At 36.8% G+C, this 23,893-nt stretch overlaps 2 protein-coding genes across 2 annotated transcripts; one reads left to right on the forward strand and one right to left on the reverse strand.

Moving 5' to 3' along the window:
- The first annotated feature begins 69 nt into the window (after positions 1–69).
- Positions 70–7,393, forward strand: LOC140754074 (uncharacterized). Its single transcript, XM_073088986.1, has 5 exons — positions 70–672; positions 1,091–1,485; positions 1,817–1,856; positions 2,252–2,650; positions 3,237–7,393. The coding sequence occupies exons 1-5, from the start codon at positions 295–297 to the stop codon at positions 3,651–3,653; spliced, it is 1,629 nt and encodes a 542-aa protein (XP_072945087.1). The 5' UTR covers positions 70–294; the 3' UTR covers positions 3,654–7,393.
- LOC140753943 (macoilin) lies at positions 5,657–23,731 on the reverse strand. Its single transcript, XM_073088795.1, has 14 exons — positions 23,389–23,731; positions 20,677–20,818; positions 20,093–20,219; positions 18,701–18,864; positions 18,136–18,249; positions 17,441–17,596; positions 16,680–16,917; positions 16,131–16,265; positions 15,792–15,922; positions 15,072–15,244; positions 14,134–14,256; positions 13,442–13,580; positions 12,609–12,831; positions 5,657–11,918 (listed from the first exon to the last, which is right to left on the reverse strand). The coding sequence occupies exons 1-14, from the start codon at positions 23,466–23,468 to the stop codon at positions 11,737–11,739; spliced, it is 2,127 nt and encodes a 708-aa protein (XP_072944896.1). The 5' UTR covers positions 23,469–23,731; the 3' UTR covers positions 5,657–11,736.
- Positions 23,732–23,893: the final 162 nt, after the last annotated feature.

Consider the following 23,893-nt stretch of genomic DNA (forward strand, 5'->3'; position numbering starts at 1 on the left):
AATTTGGCGAGTTTGGCCTGGAGAATTAAGGAAACGAGCATCGGCAACCCTACTTGTACGTCAATTTAATGTCATTGCAGTCAAAGTCATCTGTCATTTACGGATAGATTATTGAGTTATTGAAATTGTTTATTTATAGCAAATAAGGAAAGAAATAGAATTATACTTTCTTTATTACTTAAATAAATAAAGTAATAACAATTGCTTTCGCACGTCTCTTAAAGCGCGATAATTCAACCACGTTTCTAAAGTTAAGAAAACCTTCAATGTGAAATATTTAAAAAATGGCAAAAAATGTTGAAAGTTACCGAAAGTGAATGTAAAGCAGCAATGAAATGGAGCGAGGCAGTTACTTTAAAATTTGTGAAGATTTATCTAAAGCACGAGTGTTTGTGGAATCCGTCGAACCCCGGCTACAAGCTAAAATATAAACGAGACACGGCCTACTCCGACATCTGTTCCGAATTCAAATCGTGTACAATGAAGTCCATGAGTATACCTGAAGTGAAAATGAAAATTAAGAATTTGAGGACGACGTACGTTCAACAAGTACACAAGATCCTTCAGAAATCAAGTCCCGATTATATTTATGAGCCCTCTTTGGTTTGGTTTCATGAAATGGACCGCTGCCTTAAACACATACCAACTAATCGACATTCGGCTTTTAATTCTGTGAGTTATTCTATTACATCAAACATGTCTTAAATGTTTAATAATTATCACTAACACAAATTTATCTCTATTGCGATTGGATTGTAGGTTTACATATATGTATGTTTATTGCAAAAGTTACATATGACTACTCTTAAAAAAAAAAGCCTTTTGTGGTTCAACTCCAGAGGACCACCCCCACCTATTTCAACCTTAAAACAGTTCTGTAATATTGCTGTAGTCTAGTTTAAAGGGTGTAGTAAGAGATATTCCAGATAGCCCTCAGGGACAGCGACATACCAGTGGTTAACATAACTTGGAATTCCAATTCTAACTGTTGTTGATAAACTTATAATATTAAAAAAAATATATATATAAGATAATTCCCTGCTGATTTCTTAATATTATGGTTATTCATGTTTACTCTTATATTTTTCAGTCACAAAAGACACCTGAAGTAGATTCTTCATGTCAAATATGGGTTGACCAGGAATCTCACAATGATAATGAAGATGAATTAAACTCTGGCCCTTTGACTGCACACACCGATGATGATTACGACGACTCATCTCGTCCTGAAGAAACCATCTCTCAAATGAAAAAGGAAAGGCAGTTAACATCGTATAAGAAAATAAAAAAGAAAAAATTTAAACATAGAATACCTGTACAAAATTATTTGACAGATTCAGACACAATCAACGAAGATGAGTTTGATATTTATGGGAAGTTCATAGCTGCACAGCTTCGGAAAATGGACTTGCAAAAGGCTTTAAAGCTGCAACTACATATACACACTCTAGTTAGTGAAGCTAGGATCTCGGACATTGTGGACTAGTGCTCAGAGAACCATATTCTAATTTAATTTTGTTTTGTGCAATAAAAGAGTTAGTATGTTTCGGGATTTTACTTCCAACTTAAAATAACATCATCAACTTCTATCTCTCATAATATGCGGCTTGTGGCGCAAAGTAAATTTACCATCGAGAAAATAGGAAGGTAAATAAGAAAAATAACTATGTAAAAACTACACAGCTTTTAATTTTATTACTTCAAAATTTTAATTTGATTTTCTGTTTAGTGTTTAAATTATGTAAGATTACACAATAAATGACCGTCTAAAGTTTAGACTAAACGAACCGCGAATTTGATAAGTGGACATTCACAGTTTATACCGACAGATTGTCAAAAGATCTTGGACCGATCTAGTAAGATTCTAGCTCAGGACGATTCAATTATATGTAGTCTGCGGTCCATTGAAAATTTTAGATTATTTCATTCGATTTGTTTCATTTGCTGCTCTATGAATAATCCTGTGATAAAAATGTTTTTCATCTTTCTGTAGGAAATACGTGGAAAGTTTACAGTCTATAAATAAAAAAGAGACCATTAATAGAAAAACTACGATTTTTTACCAAAATAGGTATATTTTCGAATCGAATCAGTCTTGTACCTTTGGCATTCGATTAAAAAATCGAGTAATAGAATACACATCCCTAACTCGTCAATCTGAATCTTGAAAACGATGCCTATTGCTTATCTATAGTATATGTCAACTGTCATGTCATGTATGTCTATAATAATAATGTGTAAATGTTAATTAACAAACAAAACATTATATTTGAAACGCTATACTGAGCTCCTACCTGTTGTAGCCATGAGGTGGAGTGAAGACGAGACGTATAAATTTGTAAAATTATATTTAAGTCACGAGCACTTATGGAATTCCGGTCATCCGGGTTACAAGTTCAGAGAAAAGAGAATACAGGCATATCGAACACTGATATCAGAGTTTAGAAATGTTACAGGCATATTCCTTTCTGAATCCGAATTGAAAGTGAAAATAAAGAACCTTAAGTCAACTTACACGCAAGAATTGACGAAAATAATACATCGCTCCGCTCCAGACTGCGCTTACAAGCCCACGATTAAATGGTTCGCATTATGGCACAAATGCTTCAAAAACACCACTAGAAAGCGAATTGAAGATCCGCAATATGAGGTAGGTTTACAGAAATATACATTATTTTGAAGGTGATAGAAGTCTGTGGTTCGACTCCGGCGGCACCACCGCCACGCCTATTCCTGCCTAAAATGGGAGCGTTAATCGCTGCTGAATTTTACTTTCAAGGGTGTAGTAATTCTTTAAGGGTAGCTGCACATCTGTGGCCGACCGCAGGTACTCTTATGCACTCCTATATTATAAAAAAATGATTTTTTTGTTGCACTAAGTATTACTGATGGAGAATTTGAAAGATCATACAGCTCAGGTAAGATAATGCATCAGGATAATGCTCAGGAAGCATTATTTATCTCTATACAATCATTAATGTAGAGATGCACTGTCTGTCTTCATCCATGTAGTACCCAATCTCCATTGTACAAGTCTTGTACTTCATAACTTGGTTTCCAAGTTATACTTCACTTGACCAAACATAGGTCAACACTTCAAATATTATAAATGTAAATTGATGGTGATTGTTTTCTATCAGCACTTATCATTTAAAAGAAAGTTTTTAATTAAGAGAAGCCGATCAGTACATATTTACCTGTTATCAGCAGTAATTTTAATCCACAACCTTTTTCAGGAAGAAGACCAACAAGAAGACCCATCTGAAAAGATATGGGTAACTGAGGGCATGGAAAATGTGAATGAAGAAACAGATGGAGACCCATTTGTATCACAAGCTGATGAAGACTATGGTTTTATTTTAAAGTCGGAGCCGAGTGAAACACAAGTGAAAATTGAAGACGCACACAACACATACAAAATGAAACGGAAAAAAATGAAGCGTAGAAGTCCCAGCACCGACCAATCAGACCAGACATTCAGGGGTAGTATGGATTCCAGTGTAGATGCTAAGGAGGATGAATTCGATATATATGGCAAGTATATAGCATCACAGTTACGGCAAATGGATTTGCAGAAAGCATTGAAACTACAACTTGATATACAAAGCCTGGTGAGCGAAGCCAGGATCACAGACCTAACACGCAAACATTAAAGCAAACGTTTTTAGAAATAATCACATATCAATTTTAAAATAGTGCATTAATTACAATTTCTATGTAGGAATGCATTTGATGTTAGCAGTTGGAAATAATAGTGTGTGTAAGAGTAATGGTTGTAAAATAGCGTAATTTAATAAATTATTTTTGTATAAAATTCCAAAAAATGGGACTTACATTTCCACATGAAATATATTATTTCATTATATGATTTTATATGTATCTGAATGGAAACTTATGAAAATGAAAATTTTTACCGCCATTTCATTTGGATCAAGTTTGATTTATTTATTACCAACATTAAGTAGGAGTGTAGTCAATTTTATAGATTCAACAAAGTAGTCTTAGTATTAAATAAACTTAATAGAAGGATAGTTTTTATGTCTCATATTGCACACATTATGTCAATTTAGAATAAGTACATTATATGTTTAAATACAATAAACATGTAATATATTACTTTAATCATAATATGTAAATAATTAATTAGTTACTTAATAGTTTAAATGTTTTTAACATATCCGATAGAAGTGATATAAGTTTAGTATGACTAGACTGAAATCTAAATGTTGAAAGTCAATGTGCATTGGGTATAAAATTCTTCATGTGGCTGCATTATCATTATCATCATCATCCTTGATTGCAGTGCAAATGGGCACTATAGTAGAATAAACAAAAAAATGTCTTAAATAGTGTAAGTAGGTAATAGTGCTGTAGACGAAATTAATTTTTATAAAATGTTGAGTATCTTAGGGTGGGTTGCATCATGTAACTTTAACATTTACAGAAGGCTAACCAACGGTCAAATGCATGGTTAAAAAATAATTAGTTGCACCATTAAAGTTGAAGTTGAAATTAAGTCATAACTTATACTTAACTTTAACCGCTTGATTTCGATTGGTTAAAGTTACTGTATTTGTCAACTTCCATATCTATCAATTTCGAATAAAAATTGCGGTAACAGCGACACAAATGACTTTAATGACAAGTAAATTGATGTAACACAGAATTCTAACATTCCATCGCTACCATCAAAATTATTGTTATATTTAACTTTAACGCAAACTTTAACCGGGCTTTCGATGCAACCCACCCTTAATGTTACTGGCAATATTGTAGGGTTGATACCATCTATTCAAACCATTAGTTAATGCAAAACGGTTTTAATTAGTTTTAATTATATTTCAAGCAAACCAGTTTGACTGTGCTGGAAATTCCACAGCCATTCGGTGTAAATCAGTATTATGAAGAGATGTTAATATTTTTTTAAGTTATAGATATTGCAAACCAATACCAGTTCATCTGATAAGGATCACTGTCTGATCACGGTATTGGTATGACTCCAGGACATCTATATCCAAACGTAATTATGACATCAGACAAAATGTGTTAATGTCTTCAATGGTCATGATGACAAATTTTGAAGTCCCCTTCTATAATGTAGGTACATGTCTACTGATTCCAAAAATCATATTATTTCGGCAATAAATTCAGTATTAACGGAAATATTAGCATTTTTAAAACAAATTTTGAATTAAGCGCCAAAACGCTCATGGGTGTCATGGCGTCCGCAAGTGACGTCACGCTTCGATATCCCATAGAAAAGTTCAAGCAATACGGACACGCCAAAAAAATTACGTCATTTCGCCCAGATTAGCGTTTTAGACAAGATGGCCGACTGCATTATTTTATAATCTTATTTTATTGAAAATATAATGAATCCTAAAGTTTTTATTAAAACTGGGCTATTTTTGAGAATGCTTTCAACATATTGTTTTTAAATAAATCATTTATTCTTCGATTTTTTAATACTGTCATCATGCCCATTACATTGAAGTCATTAACACATTTTCAGCACTAAAGGTACCAGGTAACAGAACCATTATTTGTACATTAATATGTATTTAGTGTTGCCAGGTTGCCACATATCATGTATATATGTATAGTTATGAATGTTATTATATAATTTTACGTCAGTAGAGGAAATAAAAGAGAAAAATTGCAAGTCTGATTTTTTATTGCTGTTACAGCATCCGTTTATAATACAAACAAACATTATCGCTTACATTTCACAAGTGAAAATTCAGATCGATCCACTTGTACCAATCGTTCCTACAATTCGCGCTCGTGTTTCGTATCCAAGTAATATGTTCATGAAAAAATATACATTGTGTCTATGCTGCTGACATTTTCATATCCAAAAAAAGTCTCTCAGTGGGTAAATCACATCCAAATCTAAAGCTAGATTAAGTACTTGGTGTTATATAAACATAACCAGCGTTTTTAATATAACCAAATAAAAAATAAACAATGGAAGTCTGACTTCGAAGGCAGTGCGCATTCCGATGTTAAAAAAAAAACTAAACGTCTAAAAACTTAGGTTTAAATAATATTTAAAGTGGGTTTACACGCGTGATCGCCCGCCAAACACTAGTGAAAAATAACGCGCGACCGACCGTGTAAGCCGACCCTGAATACGACTAGAGTAGACGACAAGCAGTGTCACAATCTCAAAAATAATACATAAATTGACAATCTGACATTAAATCCAATGTGCGTACATATTTTTGGCCAGTCTGTGTTGTCCAACTCCGGCTTTACCACAAAATGTTATCAACATAACATTTTTGTAAAAAGCAAGTTGCGTTTGTTGACAAAATATGACCAAATGTCGTGGTTGAGCAGAAGCTATGCATATTCTAGAACTCACGTATGCAGCCAATTCAATTAGAACCAGTTTGACAAAAAAAAACAATTTCCGTACAACAAACACTTATATATAAGAAAATCCCCAGAATCGATGAGATACACTACTGGTACCGTAAGATGTTGACTAACCCTACAGTTGATCGTATCTTTGACTTGGTTTATTATGCAAACTGGTATCTTATATAATATTGTGTAGTTATTAAACCACATTATAAAATGCTACTAAATGCCGCGGTAAGAAAATTGGTGGCCCTTTGACTAGGTGGGTTGTCAAAAAAATCTGTAGGAAATCCCTAAACTTATAGATCAACTGTCGAGTCATCATGAGGGTATTTGAAGATTATTTCTGATGAACTGATATCCATTCGATAGAAATGCAATAGGTAGACTAACTCTTCAACGAGGACCAATTGAACAGAGTTCAACACAGGATGTTTTACAAGTACCAAATAGTGATCTCACCTCTTGAAACTTATATTAACGCTTTAACACAGCTGATCATATTGTTGGATATATTCAACAACGTAAATACATAACCATAAACAAAGAAACCAAATAAGACTCCTAAAGTGGTCCGGTGTAAAGTGGTACGCTGAGAACGCACGACTGCATACTGTATACCTTATATTACGAGCTGACACGCCAGTCATCCTATATAAGGAACACAACAAAATTATCTTAGGTCTGCATTTCTCACCTATTCGATAGACTTGATACCTGAAAGTGTGTTGCTTTAGATATCTATTTGGTTATTTTGTCTGTAACAATAGCGATAATATAAGCCTCAGATTTTAATTTTAAGATGAAATAAGTTTTAAATTAAATTTATACAGGCCAATTTAGAGCTTCAGTGTTCAACATTTTAACAATAATTAAATACAAATTCACAATCTCGTGTTCTCATTCTTCGATCAGACTAAGATAATGTTTTAACACAAAAATATATGTATTTATTGTACTATTAAATGCAAGAGACCTTTGAATTAACGTAAGCAGGGGTTATAAAGCAAAGAATCTCAATTTAAAACATAAAAATACCATAGTGTTCATGTATGTAACAACGCATAACTAAAAGATTGCAAAGTCTCAGAAAACTGTGTTAACTTTTAAAATTCTTATGTGTCTATAATTACTTACAAAAATCCAGGCGAATTTTTCACACACATTTTAACAATATTGTTGTATATTTACTTGAAATCTGAAAATATATATAAATAATATTAGCTTGCACGTTATTACATGAACATTTATAAGCGCCTGCCATCACAAGAATACATAAACGTGGTGTCGACACACGGAAACTGAATACATATTGCAGTTTTCTTATCTTCAATTATGACATCAGTGTTAAAAATCCTCACTCGAAACCGAAAAATACATTTGAGTGTTTTATTGCTGCTTAAACTTCCGATGAAAATTACTCTGTGAAACTGCAACTCATATTCTCAATATTTATATATTTTGCAGTCATATAATTAATAGAGAGGACTCGAACAAATATTCACCTTGTTCATAGTTCCAATAAATACGTACAATGAAAACTGACAGAAAAATACTATGTTTACTTGTCGCATTTTTATTTAATATACTATACCACCCTGTACATTTCGGAAAATATATTGAATGTAAAAAAACGCTGCATAATAATTTATTTCATTATAGCGACACCACCGCCGTATAAATTTTGGTGAAATCTGACATCTATTATAGTTCAAAATAACATAATAAAAATAAATGCGAAAAGTAAACACTATTTGAGAAAATATCCAAAACCTCGTCCTAATAATGCTCGCAACTCTATTCACATCTGCGTAGTACTTTCCAACCGATAACTACACTAACAACAACATAATAATGCCAACACGCATCGCCAAATTACGCTTAAAACTAGATATGTAAAAATATACTTACTGTAAATATTATGCGTTCAAACCACAATATACAAAGTAGATAACAAATTATTTTTTTAATACACATAGAGTTGCGAGCACTGAACGTGTACGCACCAACCACCATAACTTTGCACTTCATATGCGAATAACGCTTTTATACGTTTACGAAATAAGTGTGTGGATGACGTAATGCGATCACTAGCTAGCTAGCTAGCTTGGCTAGCGATGGCCATAACCCGTGGTCAGGGTAGAGGGGGGCGGACTAAGCTCGTCGGAGGTCTTGGTGTAAATGTTGAATGAGACCCGAGGCGGAAAGTTGTATGAGGCCCTTAGTATAAGAAAGTGATTAAATTTTTCAAGCTTTTACAAATGTCTACAAGGGTAATTGCCCTCTGGACCAAAGGTCCAGAGCGGACCGCCCCTGCGTCCTCCGATTAATCTGCCAGTAATGGAACGAAGTTATTTTTTAGCGCATTTTTTTATCTTTTTGCGGTTTGTTCCCAAAGACGGCGCCACTAGCCAAAAGCGTCAGCATAAAAGTATTGACTCTTACTTTTTAATTAGATGTTATTTGCATTTAGCTTTTTAACACCCCACATGACGCCTAGAACGACCGTTCCACTTGCTCTACCCGACACTGAACCTAGAACAAAGTATGCTGGTTGGTGCGTTCACTACATAACTTAACACTGCCGCCCACCGGAAGAATCAGTCAACACTTCAAACACAACTGTCATGGCTTTTACAACTGTCAAGTTGCGTGTCCGCAATTTTTTTATCAATTTTTTTAAATCTCAACAAGAACTGCACGGCGTCGCCGGTTCGCCTCGAGATCGCATGCACGATTCTATGCGGTAATTTAAAAATATTGCTATAAAACATCCCATTACCATCAGTTTTTCAAAATTTAAAGCTTGTATCTTGAAATAGAATGTACACACGATACTTAATCTATCCTTTCTCAAATATCAGGACGTTAAATTGACGGTTTCGTGTCCTTAATAACGTCTCCATACTATCCACGATCGTCTTACGATCCTGCCATCTTTGATTTGAAACCCCGCGAAATATAATAAAGTCACCGTAGGGCTGTCATCGCGTAAATTACCCCACAAAAAATACAGATACCCCGGGTTAAAGATCGTTCCAATCTTTTGCGCATCTATGTTGTCATATACCGAATTGGGCTTAAATGCAGTTTAGGAATTAATGTTTAAGTATAATTATCTTATTTATTACTGGTCATTAAATTAACCAAATTTTGTTCTGGCACTGAAAAGAACACGAGCACTTTTTTAATTTTTTTTTGAATCATTTATAAAGTAGGACAAATCTAAAGAACCCGGGGCGGATGGCAGCCCTATATCACAGAATCGTGTATGGTTGGCCGACCGGACGCCGCGCGCAAAACGCGAAAATTTCGACTAAAGTCAATAGAACTACAATTTAATACAAGACAGGAGACTCAATTCAGATCTCGATTTGTACATTTATCACATAAAATTTAAAAGAACACGCGTTTCATTGCAGCAGAGACGTACGCGGATGGAAGGACTTTCCGTGGGACACGTTGATAGAATTATCGAAATCCCCAAAAAACTAGACGATAAAAAACTCGTGACTTTTTAATAAATGTTAGTCACAAAGTTGACGATACAATAACGTTTTTACATCAATCCATTCAATTGGAAACCAAAACTGTCGCACGTAACTTGTAACGATCACAACAATGAACGGAAATGCAATAATTTTATCAACCGCCACTCCAATACAATAAAAGGTACCACAAGGTTAATCCAAATGTTTCATCGATGAAAAAATAAACGCTCTGATATCTATCTCGTCGCGTCGTATACGCGGTTACAAAACTAACACATTCGTACTTCTATTTGGGTTCCGTCGTACCGATGTTTGTATGGACGTTTTAAGTAACAAACGGGGACGCGAAAGAACGAAGTAGAAAAAAAACACAAAAAATGTAATAATAATAATAAAGAAACAATTGAGATCAGTGAAAAGCCCATACAAAAACCAGTATGCGCGATGCGGCCGCCGGGACCGAGCGGCGCTAGTGGCGACTGCGAATGACACGTACTTGTTCACGTACCATTAGGCTAACCGCCCATTAGCTACTCTTCCCTAGTTAAAGTTGCTTAAGGTTGTCGGTCGCTCAAACAACATATTTGACGCTTGAGTGTCAGCGGATTGAACGAATGTTCAGCTTACGCGATTGTAGCCAATGGTCGAGCAGCCTTACAGACACTCATAATTGTCATTAATAAAATAAAACAATTTTGCCAAGTATTTGTTTACGTACATTAGAAATGGCCAGTGATACTCAGATCATAATTTGTTCTAAGTCTGCCAGTATTGAGTTTATTACTATATGGTACTAACCACAGTACTGATGCACGAGTTTCTTATTTTAGTTTCACTGAGTTTCCAATGACAACGGCGCTAAACAAGGTCTTACCTAAGAAAATTAATACGTGTTAAGTACGTGTCATTTATTACAGACATTGAACGTGCCAGACACGGACCGTAGCAGACAAAATAATATTTTTCCATACAATATTATTGAAAGACAGCTTGTATCTGCGAGGCGGTGTTACAATAGATATAAATACGTTAATATATAGTATAGGAAAATATTTTTTGTCTACCATGTTACATCTCTGATTCGTTTAATGCCTGCAAATATAGACGGAGTCTTAGTGCCTTACCACCAGAGATGTGCGAGGTAGCTAAGCTATAAATGTATCAAATCCACCAATAAAATTGCTTATCTTATAACGAAATTTCAATTAAAATCAAGCAATCCTATTAGAGGATTTGACACGTATACATTTCTTAATAGCTTAGCAAATTGATTGAAAGGCATCTAAAGGGCCTGTGCTCACTGCCGGTACGTCACAACAGGATATATTAGTGCGAATGGAACTGTAAATTAGCAGTATGAACATAGATTTGACTAAAAATACAGCCAAATATAGTACTTCCTATTTGAAATGATGTACAAAAACATACGGTACGCTTTAGCTCACATCCTAATTCCAGATCCATTCCATACTGTTAATTTACAATTCCATTCGTTCAAACATCCCTTAGGGCGTTTGTCCACTGCCGCCGTCACCGTACCGTCACCGAGAACGAGATTATTTCGGGCCCACTTTAATATGACATGTCAAACGTGCTGTGGACACGCGGCTATAGTAAATTCGTTCGGCTCGTTCTCGGTGATGGTCCGGTGACGGCGGCTGTGGACAAACGCTCTTAGTGTGACATACCAGTGATCACAGGCTCTAACACCGCAGTTCCCAGCGTAGAGCGGGGTGTGTTTACGCCAGGCCTAACACCACACTTCCAGGGGTAGAGCGGGGTGTGTTCACGCCAGGCCTAACACCACACTTCCCGGGGTAGAGCGGGGTGTGTTTACGCCAGGCCCTAACGCCGCAGTTCCCGGGGTAGAGCGGGGTGTTCACGCGTCGGAGCAGAGCTGCTTGGGCGTGTAGACGGAGGCGTTGGGGTCGAGCGGGGAGCCGTCCGACAGCCGGAGCTTCGACACTGCGCCCGCGGCGGGCGCCATGAACTCTGTCGGCATCACCGCTAGCATTTGCGCTTTTAGCTCTTCGAGTTCTTTCTCTTGTCGGGTTATTAGACCTGAAAATTAATAGTGTACATTTTTTCATTAATACTGTGTACACAAATGATTATATTTGTGATTTTCATATATCATTTAGGAGATAGTCAGCTGTTGACACTCAGTCACTTAATCGGGAGACCCAGGACTTATACATCTGATTACTTTTAAACATTATCTGGGTATTAAAAATAATTACAACTTGTTAAAACAGTATTTTCGTCAAAAAGGAAAACTGTGTGACGGTTCTTAAGCAGGTAGGTATCTACCTGCTTAAGAATTCTTTTAATAAAATCACTTAGCTAATAACATACGGGCAAACACTCACATACAGAAGCGTGCACGTACGTGTACGTAACTATGTACGCACGAATAGAAAGAAAGAAAGAAAGAAAGAAAGAATACATACTTCCAACCCATATACATATAGCAGCGCTAAGCTACATGTTTCTTTCACAATCAAGCCGAATTTGGCCTTCGTTTCGCAACAACTTAAGGCAAAAACACATGTCGTCAGCCGTGGATTTCTAATGACTTTGTTTGTATGTTTGTCCTTAGATCGACATTCCTGTATTTGTATATTTCTTTATATGTATACGTTGATCCCCTGCTGCTAGCTCGCCAGCCCCCCACTATTGGGGGAGACGCTGCAGCCGCCGGCACCGTCGTTTTCCCTCGTCCCACGCGGTGTCCCAACACGCTCGACTCACCTTCCTGTATCTGCATGTGTCGCTTGGCGTCGCCGAGCGCGGAGAGCAGGTCGAGCTTGACGCGCGTCTCGGCGGACAGCGAGCGCTCGAGGTGCGCGGCGCGCTCCTGCAGCGCCTGTAACGCTCCCGCCAGCCGCCCGCCGCCCGCCGCGCTGCTCGCCGCGGGCAGAGACGCTGCGGCCGCCGCCGCTGCCTCCTCTTGCCGGGTTTCTAGTGCTCGCACCTGCAACGATAAGGGCATGTCTCTATACTGTCTGCGTGGAGACTCAGACGCACAAAAGGGAGGTCTTCTGATGTCGACGTCATGTTCATCACCTTAAGTTTAAGTAAGTTAAGATTGTTCATCCCTGCTTCCTCTTACGACAAAATATTAAACATATTTTAATACATTTATTTTTTCAATTTATTAACACTACATGTTGTTTGTTAAATATATATTGCGTAATTTTAACACCCATATATTGATTAATCAACCTGAGACAAACAGATTTGAAGTTGAGTACAAATAATTTTAACTCACTTCTAAAAGGTTTTAGAAGAATTGGGAACATTTTTTTGAAAATGCAAAAAAAATGTTTCAACATTTAGCTCTTTAGTCGTTTAGTTACAGCTTAATACTATAGAGCAAAAATAGGTGCATACTGTACTGTACTTCAATTAATGAATGATTCAATGAATGATACTCTAATAAAATTAATTTACTTAAGTATTATTTGATACTAACAAAACAACACAAATGTCCTATAATTTAATTTTAATCTGTCTCTTTTTCATTATATTTAAACATTTCCTCAAGGCTTTCCATCATCAACACCCCACCGCAGCATACGCACCTGTTCAGTGGCGTGCTGCAGGTCGCGCTGCAGCTGCGCGGCGCGCTCGCGGGCGCGCTGCAGCTCGCGGCGCAGCGCGCCCGCCTCCGCCTCCGCCGCGCGAGCCCGCGTCGTGCACTGCTCGCTCTCGCATTCACCACTGTGGATAGAATTTAATTACAACCTTGACTTTTAGACCAAGAGATCTGCTCTTCTAATAATGAAGACTTTATCAAAGCAATAGTTAATAAAGCCGTAAGTAGGTAAAATTTGTACAATTTAAAATTTCATAGTCATCAAATGTAATTTCTTCACAATACTTTCCTACAAAATTAAAAGGAAATGTAATTATATTTTGTCACTAATTCATTTAGAAACTTAACGTTTAAATAAATACTGAACATAATAAACATCAACATTATTTTTAAATTACAGATTATTTTTCGACAAAGTAAAGTATCTTAAGTGTAAATAATTAGATTTTTTATATAACACAAAACACAAATAAATAAACATAAACAAGCCGCCAAAACATACAGTTTATTATATTAATATTGAGGTTTTCAATTAACTTTTATAAGTCAAACATAGGTACAGGTACCCTTACAATAAAACTACAATACCTCTCAAACCTAAATACAACAACAATATGAACTAACAAAACAACAATATGAATGATAAAATGGTGTACAATAAGAGTCGTAGTGCGTTACCTGGGCGTCTTGTTGGCGTTCCTGGCGGTGCGCAGCTGCTGCTCGGCGGCGGTGCGCGCGCGCCGCTCCTCGCTCAGCCGCCGCTCCAGCGCCGCGCGCTCGCCCGTGCGCCACGTCGACACTCTGCGGACATTACTCTGTTATAGTTACTGCCATAGATAAGTATAGATATCAACGCCTTGTAATTGATGGAAGCCATTAAAACGGCTTAAACGGCTGACAATTCTGTCAGCCGTTTAATGGCTGTCATGGTGTCATAATTTACGCGGAACCATGCCTACAAGCGCAGTTAAGTAGTGCACAAACACGAAATCGAAGAAAAAGTGCGGGGAATATCGTTTCATTCGTAAATGATCTAAAAACTACATCTTTTAATATTTTCCAAACACGAAAACAGATGGCAGTGACAATTTCAATTGTCAAAACTGTTGAACCTCAGCCAAAAATCTTATAGTATCTGGGATTGATTACAGATGTCCATGGGCGGCAGTAGCCACTTACCATCAGGTGGACTGCATGCTCGTCTGCTACTCCTATATTATAAAAAAGTACGTACTTGTATTGCAGCGCCGCGAGGAGGCGGTTCGCCTCAGCCTCGCTGCTCTTCGGTGCATTCGCGTGCTATTCGTTGGTTAAAATACTTACCGTAGTGACATCACAAATCAGCAGTACGTACTTGTGTTGAAGCGCGGCGTCCCCTGCCGCAGCTGCGCGTGGTCGGCGCGCGCTTCGCCTCCGCTTCGCTACACTTCGGTGCATTCACGTGCTGATCGTTGGTTAAAACATTTACCGTAACCACGTCACATATAAACAGTACGTACTTGCGTTGCAGCGCCGCGAGCGCGCGCTTCGCCTCCGCTTCGCTACATTTCGCTGCATTCGCGTGCGTAACATATTTACCGTCGGTTAACGTAGTGACGTCACACAGCAGTACGTACTTGTGTTGCAGCGCGGCGTGCGCCTGGCGCAGCTGCGTGTGGTCGGCGCGGCGCTGGCGCTCCGCCGCCGCGGCGGCCGCGAGCGCGCGCTTCGCCTCCGCCTCGCTGCTCTTCGCCGCGGCCAGCTCCGCTTTCACGCGCTTCAGCTCCTCGCTGCACTCGCGTGCTGAACGCTGGTTGAAAATCAATCATATTATTATTGATCCTATTTATCATATCAAAGTTTGACGACGATCTTGGAAGAAAGAAGCAATAATTTAGCAAAAACGAATGATTGAATGAATTTATTTATTTGTAAAAGCATACACGAGCATAGTATTTATAAAGTTATTAATACATAATATTTGCATTCAGCATACAGCCTACCGGCCTACCGATTGATCCGGTCTACAAATCTTTAGTTCGTTTAATTTTGATAGACACGTTACATAAAAGTAGAAGTGAAGGTTACAAATTCACCACCCTTGCGAAACTATGTAGACATAAAAACCTGAAGTTATTTTAAAGAAACCAGTTAACAAAGAGTAGCAATTCGCCGAACATATCTGTGCATGTATGTGCACACACATTATATGTATGATAGCTATAATGTCAGTTAGTAAGTTACTGCATACAACCAACCATTTTTTATTTCCTATGATGAAGCCTCTCAACTGTTCTCAGAGAATTGTCTGCTTCTCTACCCGTTATTAGCAATGCTATAGAAAGTTTTATATGTACCTGTTCTCGTTCTCTTTCTCTTTCCCTCTCCCGCTCCCTCTCCTTCTCTTTGTGATTACTGTTCTCTTTGTGATTCCTCACACTTTCTTTTGTACTTTCTACTTCTTTTTCTTTTAATATTTGTTCTTTTACTGGAATCATCAAAAGAATCATTTCAATAAGTATCCATATATATTTTATTAACGATCTATGCTAATTCTTGCAAGTTATTTCTTCAAATGTAGATATACTAAAAAACTTGAATTTGGAAAAAAAAATAACTTAAATATTTTTAATTTTCTATCTGAAAATGTTTTTAACCATAAAAAGTTAAAAGAAATATTATTCATTTATACTCACTATGTTCTGTACTCTTATGACTATGACTATCAATGCTATCTCTTTCCTTATCTTTATCTTTGTTTTTATGTTTTCTTTTCTCTTCCCTTATACTAATAGCCTCTTTCTTTTCACACCTTGACGATTTTGCACTACCTATAACAAAATAACAAACACACAAAAAATTATTTCATATTAAGTTCACATGAAAATTTATAGAAATAAATAAAATTTAAGTGTATGTTATTATAATCGAAAAACAATTATTATTTTTGTATGTCTGTCTGTCTGACTGTTCCGGCTAATCTCTTTAACTTCTGGACCAAATATTGCCAGGAATTCCATTGACAGTTAGCTAATATTATAAGCTTGGGCGTTTATAAACTTGGGCTATTTTTATTTAATAAAAAAAGGTTTCTTTGGAAAACAAAACAATAAATATCCGAATAATAAAACAATAAACCGTGGGGATCAGCTCGTAAATGGAAATGATACCGAAATTCGTTAATTCATATGACAAACGAATATATTCATGAAACTGTAATAGGCAATACAAAATCATCAGCACACCTTTACTACTTTGGTCGTGCCTGGCGTCGTGCTCGTCGGCGCCCGCGCCGCTCGCCGCGCCGTTGCTGAACGCGTGCGCGCTCGTATTCGCGCTCGTGTTCGCACTCGTGTTCGCGCTCGTGTTCGCACTCGCGTTGGCGGCCGCCTGCGCCGCCTTGTCCGCCGCGAACGCAGCAACCAGCTTGTCCCTCTCCCGGCTGAGGGTCTGCTGTGCTAGGTGCTTTTCTAGTTTTTCTAACTGAAATTGAAAAAAATGTCGTTATAAATTTATGAAAATTATGCATCGCGTTTGCCAGAGAACACTTACACGTTTATTGACATAGTACCTATTATTGTAGTTTCAATTTGGAGCATCTCAATATTAATTCGTTATAATTAACAATATCTTTTATATTACAATTTTAGCATCATTCTATCTTTCAACGTTTGTGCTTGTCATGCCGCCAGAAATAATTGCCTCTTAGTTTTAGTAAATAAATTATGCGTTACGTCATTGCACGCTACCTCGACAAATACTAAAAATTATACTTTCCCGAAAGCAACAAGAGAAGTACTACTTCTAAAAATAACCAACCAAGACTAACCTTAACGTGCAACTGCGCATGCTCAACACACAGCCCGTCCGACTCTGCGCGCAAGCAGCGGCGCTGCAGCGAGCCGTTCATGTGCCGCGCGTCCGCCGCACCGCCCGCGCAGCTCTCCACCGACCCTTTGCCGACGCGCTCTAGTTTATTACTTCTAAACCTTGCAATAATACCAACCTTAACGTGCAACTGCGCATGCTCAACACACAGCCCGTCCGGCTCCACGCGCACGCAGCGGCGCCGCAGTGAGCCGTTCATGTGCCGCGCGTCCGCCGCGCCGCCCGCGCAGCTCTCCGCTGAACCATTGCCGACGCGCTCTTCTTTACTTTGATTCTGGAAACAAGTGATATACTGTAGTCGTTTCTTAGGTGTGATGTAGATACAAGAAATTTGGGCGTATACTATAAACCATCAATAAAAAATGTGGAATGTAACTTTATGTATAGATCGCTTAAGTAAGCGTTAAACGTTTAAAAATTGTAATAGAATTAATGTCGTATAAAATATATGGCCTAAATTTTTTTCGAAAAAAATTCGAAAAAAGAGGTTTTCCGCTTGTAGTGATGTCTACTGTACTAAAATTATTTTCCATATAAAAAAAAAAATACAAAATTTATTAAACTAAATTTTATTACTCCCACGAATCTATGTTTTGTCACCATGTATGTTTGTTACAAAGCATGTGTAAATTCTAAGATCACAAAGTTTTAATGTTCGTCATTATTAAAACCTCTTCATGAAATATACAAAAAAATTCAGGCGTTAATTTGGGGATTTTTTTTGCAGAAAAAATCAAATGAACCACTACCCTCAACGAAATAAATCTACATTACATTACCTACAAATTGGATAAATATTGTGTTTAAACGTACCTGATCGACTACCGCGCTCTCGGGCAGCGCGTCGCGCATTAGCTGGAAGTAGAACTCGTTCTCGGCGCGGACCTGCCGCTGCCGACGCAGTCGCAACCTCCGACCTACATACGCCTAGAAAATAAAATACAATTAAGTTGTACATAAAGTTTAAGTCGCTTGCTCTTATGTGATAGTTGTTCAATAAGACTGTCTGAAACCAGTGTACAGTAAGGTGTTTCTAATTTTATAAACATCATTAAACATAAGCTGTCTGTAAGCCACTTGCACCTTTTGCTTTCTAATTGGATGGACGGAAAACAATTCAATAAAGATCTATGCCTAACAACTGATGAGTTGTTGAAACGTATTGTTTTACGAGATGAAGCTGAAGTTACTTAATTCCCGTTAATCCGTTATTGAAGAGTATGTGGGAACATTTCACGGTTTTAGTTTACTCATAGGACACCCCGGATCGTCAAATAGATCATAAGGCAGCACAGCGCCGCCGAGCGGGCCGCCGCGGACCCCCCGCAGTGCACCCTCATGTACACCACCAGGCACACAGCGCCCCGCCCACACCCACCTTGACCCCGAAGCCGAGCGAGAGCGCCGGGTAGCCGACGCAGTGCGCGGCGAGCGGCCGCCACAGCTCCAGCGGGCCGCCGCGGGCCCCCCGCAGCGCGCCCTCCGCGTACACCACCAGGCAGCATAGCGCCACCGTTGGCAGGCATATACCTTTGTCTGCAACTGTACAACACACATACATTTCCTTTTATAAGTTTTGTTTATATAATAAATACTTCTATTTGTTCTGTTTATACGCCTATGGATTACAAAGGGCGCACTTAACGCCTACCCATTTCCATTTTCGCATTTTCTACCAGTAAAACACATTTTTGGGCAATCAATCTGATGAATAAATGAAAATCCTGTCGATCGTATCATCTTAATTGCCTATACAACATTCCTCCAACGCTAGTGGTTTGGCAAACACAACTCCTAGCTACGTCGTTTATTACCATCTATTTTCACACGACATAGATGTTATCTATTAAAAATTTCAAGTATTTTATGGGTGGTTTTATAAAACAGTTTTTCATCAGGTACAGAAGTTACTATTTCTATTACTGCTAAAAATTTTAAAAATATATGTGTCTGATAGAAGAGTGTGATTAATTATAATTTCGACTAGTTGTAAGTCGGTCTGTATGGTAATATGTAATGATAAATGCTAAACACTTTGTTGGCTCTTTAACGAGAATATAAAGGGTTTTTAGAAAATACGGCTAATTTATAAACCCAAAATTTGCAATGTTCTAGCATCAAAAATTCATAATACTTGTTAGACAGAGGATGCGAGCACTAGCGATTAAATATATCTATAACTAGTTACATGATCCTAGTGAAGTGTGCATAAAATATCATAATCGGAGTATGAAAGAGGACACTATCACTTCTTATTCCACGTTCGTGGTAAAAGCGTCAGCAAATTAGAACTGTGAGAACTTACGAAGCTCAGTACCGTTATCAGTGAAAATGCATTTAGGTATACGTGAGTCACATTTGCTTATCACGTCATATAAGATATTAAAATATGATGACTGATGAGTATAGTGAAGGTAGATTGAAACAAACAACTTAAGTACTGAAAGCATGCAACATATCCAATAAACCTTTTATGTAAGTGTATACTGTGTATGTAATTGTAATTGTTCCTACAATGATTCTCTAGTTGTTAAAACTACCCTTGTGACGCAGCGATCACTACATCGGCCAGATACACATAGGTTATTGGGTTTGATTCTCGGCCAAAAAACATGTAAACATACATATCTTATCTTGGTTTGGGTGTTTGTATGTACAATCCACAGGACCCTCAAACAGTGAATCCACAGAGTGAACCCTTATGTATTATATGAGTTCTAATATAGAAAGCATTATTATTTATGACTTAAAAGAAAGAAATTACACTTACATGTGAACCACACATATTGTACCCACACATAGGTACTTGCTGCGAAGAATATATATTGTAGTGGTATAAAGAAGAAACATATCATGTCAGACGTCAGCGCTATACAGATGAAGAATACTGAGAACGCCTGTGAACAAAAAAATATTTGTTACAATACTTTAAAAAGCCTTATAGCCCTAATAAGCTCATTAATCTACCTGGTAGCCTCTACTGCTAAGGCACATTCTACGTAATATTTATTATAACACTATAGAACTATTGTGCTTGTATGCACACTACATTTTTATAAACATTCATTTGATGAATGAATGAATGGATTATTAATTGCATTCCCGGTTAAAGGATAATTTAATTTTAATACACGCAAGAACAAACAATGTTTAATAATATTAAATATACAGCTAATAATATTATTAGCTGTGTGGTGTTGATCGAAATATTTATCATTTATCATCTTTGCAAAATTGTCCCCTACCATTATGACTAACCGGAGACTATTTTCTACATAATAAAATAATATGAAAAATAAATAAACACTAATAATAATGAATATCTCAAATGGCATAAATTCAAACATAACTTACAAGTCCCTGATATTTGAAGGAGTCATACACAGATCTGAGCATCATCCAAAAGGGCCAGAGGAACTCGAAACGGAACTCCAGCATGTAGTCGGCCATCACGACCGTCGCCCAGATCATCACGAACTTCAGGTACAGTATAGAACTGAAATTATTGCAATTTTTTTCATATTATAAATATTAATCGACTTATTATATAGTTATGTGGTGTGACGTCTTTATGATCGAAACAAACGAGAATGCAGTCCATCTGATTGTAAGCAGACACTGCTGCCCGTGGACTTCTGCAACCAACTTTATATAAAAAAAGAGTTCTACCTGTAGCCGATCACTAAGAAAAGAGAACTGATGGAACAAATTCAGGAAATGGGCAGTAATCTCCATGTCAAGTTGTTCATCTATGGATTCAACAGACCTATAAAATAGAAAACTATGTAGTGCTGCTCCCACATTGCACCATTCCCTCCCTTCCTATGTATATCTGGTGGACAAGACTAAAGATTCTTCCTACAAGATATAGACCTACTGTTGCCAACTAGATCCACAGACGTCCACGTGATCCACGTGATAATGACAAAACACTCATAGTTAGAGGAAGGAAAATCCTCAGTGAATGCTAAGTATTTTGATTTCATTGATATTTGATAGGACAATGAATGATTTTAGAAAAATTTTAATGTGAAAGCCCACTTACATAAAATATTACAAATAAGTCCTTAAAAATAACGACATACATGAGATCAGATTTACGGAACTTTTTTATCAGATACAAAATAAATCATAGACATTGAATAACAAGTAGATGATATATTAATTGTTCTAGTAATATTCCCATGTCTCATCATTTTTAATTTCAATAATGATGAGTTAATTGGAGCTATTAATACATTACATAAGGAAATCCATTATAAACATTTATGATTAAGGAAAAAAGTCATTAAATCGGTCATGATATAACCTTTGTTGATGTATATGTTAGCTCTTATATTTAAAATTCTATATTTGACTTAAATATATATATATATATATATATATATATTTAACTCTATTTGCCTGCAATCTGCCTCTCAAGGCATTTAGCTGGAGGTTATGTGGTTTCTAGTAGGCATGCATGGTTCACGCCCAGTGGCGCACCCATTTATAAGTATACCCTGGGAGGTAATTCTTAAGAAAGGACTAGTCCTGGAGAGCTCTCCTTTTGATGCGCTTAAGGTATGGGTGGACTTTATTAGCTCACTGGCAAGCACATTTACATAATGCCTCATATTTATGAGATTCAATTAACATACAAACAAGAATCTGCCATAACATATAGATCACAATTTTGATTCGATGTTATAAATTAAAAGTATTGCACAATTAGAAGCAATCTTTCCTCCCCATCTTAGGGTTATTTATTATTATTATTATAAGAGAAACAAGTAGTCTTTGATTTATTTATTTTTGATCACATTGGAGCTTGGGGAGTTTGTGTGATGGTTATGTCAGCAAAATGTATGTATTTTTTTTACCTTACCTCTAATAAGAATTTCAGATTCTTGCCAATACATCCACAGATACTTTGCATAAAGATGGGAAAAGTGGGTCAAGATGTATAGAAAAATATGATTTTGTCACCCAAGCGGGACCCTAGTCTGTCAATAAAGTTTCATAATTTCACAAAAAGTTGTGTCACATTATTACTTAACATTTTTATTGATTATGATAACTAACATAAATTCAGTGTAATCTATTACATAAAAGAATTACAACAACAATGTTATCTAGTGGGTGGATTGATAAATTTTACAACATTTCTACATCATACCCTTGATCTTATGATAATGTCTTATCTACTTACTTTTTACATTATTTCATAATATGGACATTTATAAATTAAGTAGTAGTTAGTAGTAGTAGTAATATCTTAAACTAAACAAAATATCATATTTTATATTAATTTAATAGAACCAATGAAATGATGCAATTTGTGAACAAAATCCCAAAATTCTTCAGCTTCAATAGGGCTTTAAACTCTATGAATTGTGGTGTACTGCTAATGTATTTTTAAGTAAAAAAGGCTTACAATGATTTCTATGAGGTAAACAAAATATGTTATCAAAGCTTGATGCAAATAGTAACATAAAAAAATCACTTGTACATGTTTGTATATTTCTTTCTTATTCATGAAATCCACTTACAGCAGCCAATTTTATGATGGTAATATATTAGGAAACAATATATTAAATCCAATTAAAAAACTGTACAAGTGATAAGCCTGGAATCACCCAACAGGTGGCATTTACAAAAAATAACTTGTTTCAATTAAAATAATAAAACATTTATCATTGCTTTTTATTTATATATAAACAGTGGAACTTATTTGAATGTAATTTTGTATGCAGATGAGCTGCAATACAGTTCCATTGTCAATATAAACATCTCAATTATGAGTGTTATGTGGTGACAACAAAACATCTAAATATGAGTGTGCGGCACATCCCGACAGCAGGCGGAGCCGCACACACGTGTGAAACGAGTTTCTTTTTGCTTTTTTTCGTCCCAACTCCCATGTACGAGAGTTCGAAGCGCCAGATGGTATACTCTACCCACACATAATCGTACCCCTTGCACTTAGTAACTATTTCCTTCCAAACCTACACTTATCTCACATACTTCCTATATAATATAACTGCAAGTACGATTATTTAAACCAGAAAATACTTCTCCACTCACTTTCCGTACATTCCCTCGGTGATTTTTGTGCGCTTTAGAGGGCGCCGCATCTTTCCTGATTCGGCATTTCGCCTCTTCATATTTTTTCCTCCACCGTGTAAATCACGAATACAGGCTCTCAGTTCACAACACTTCACAACGATACATGTAAAACAACAATGCTCAAACGAATACTGCTTTTTGTTGTCAATCGGCCTATGTCCAGAATTTACGAGGGAGATGGATGAAATATCGGCAAGCTCTTTTTGCGTTCACTCACAAAATAATAATGTTGCCATATTAAGTACTGACTATTCTACTAAAATAGTTACGTACAAATATTATTGCATTGTTACGTTTCACTTGCGTCAACGCAAGTTGCGTCATCGATGTAGGCATTACTTTAAGCTATGGCCGCACTATGGTTTTTGCCGACAAAATACTATACATATTTGCTAATCATGCACGTGTTACCAATTTTCATTTAAAATCACAGCTGATTTCGTTCACTAAAGAACAATCGCAA

The sequence above is a fragment of the Epargyreus clarus genome, unplaced genomic scaffold (genome assembly GCF_041222505.1).
Source record: "Epargyreus clarus isolate Ecla_fem2 unplaced genomic scaffold, WU_Ecla_fem_2.2 ptg000027l, whole genome shotgun sequence".
In the NCBI taxonomy this organism is placed as follows: domain Eukaryota; kingdom Metazoa; phylum Arthropoda; class Insecta; order Lepidoptera; family Hesperiidae; genus Epargyreus; species Epargyreus clarus.

Excerpts from the sequence above, each read along its gene's own strand:
- LOC140754074 (XM_073088986.1), top strand. The coding sequence starts at position 295 with ATGTTGAAAGTTACCGAAAGTGAATGTAAAGCAGCAATGAAATGGAGC. Across the intron at positions 1,486-1,816 it reads ATCTCGGACATTGTGGACTA|TTTATACCGACAGATTGTCA; the intron begins GTGCTCAGAGAA and ends GGACATTCACAG. Across the intron at positions 2,651-3,236 it reads TTGAAGATCCGCAATATGAG|GAAGAAGACCAACAAGAAGA; the intron begins GTAGGTTTACAG and ends AACCTTTTTCAG.
- LOC140753943 (XM_073088795.1), bottom strand. The coding sequence starts at position 23,468 with ATGAAGAGGCGAAATGCCGAATCAGGAAAGATGCGGCGCCCTCTAAAG. Across the intron at positions 18,865-20,092 it reads ACAATATGTGTGGTTCACAT|TTGCAGACAAAGGTATATGC; the intron begins GTAAGTGTAATT and ends TGTGTTGTACAG. Across the intron at positions 16,266-16,679 it reads GCACGACCAAAGTAGTAAAG|GTAGTGCAAAATCGTCAAGG; the intron begins GTGTGCTGATGA and ends ATTTTGTTATAG.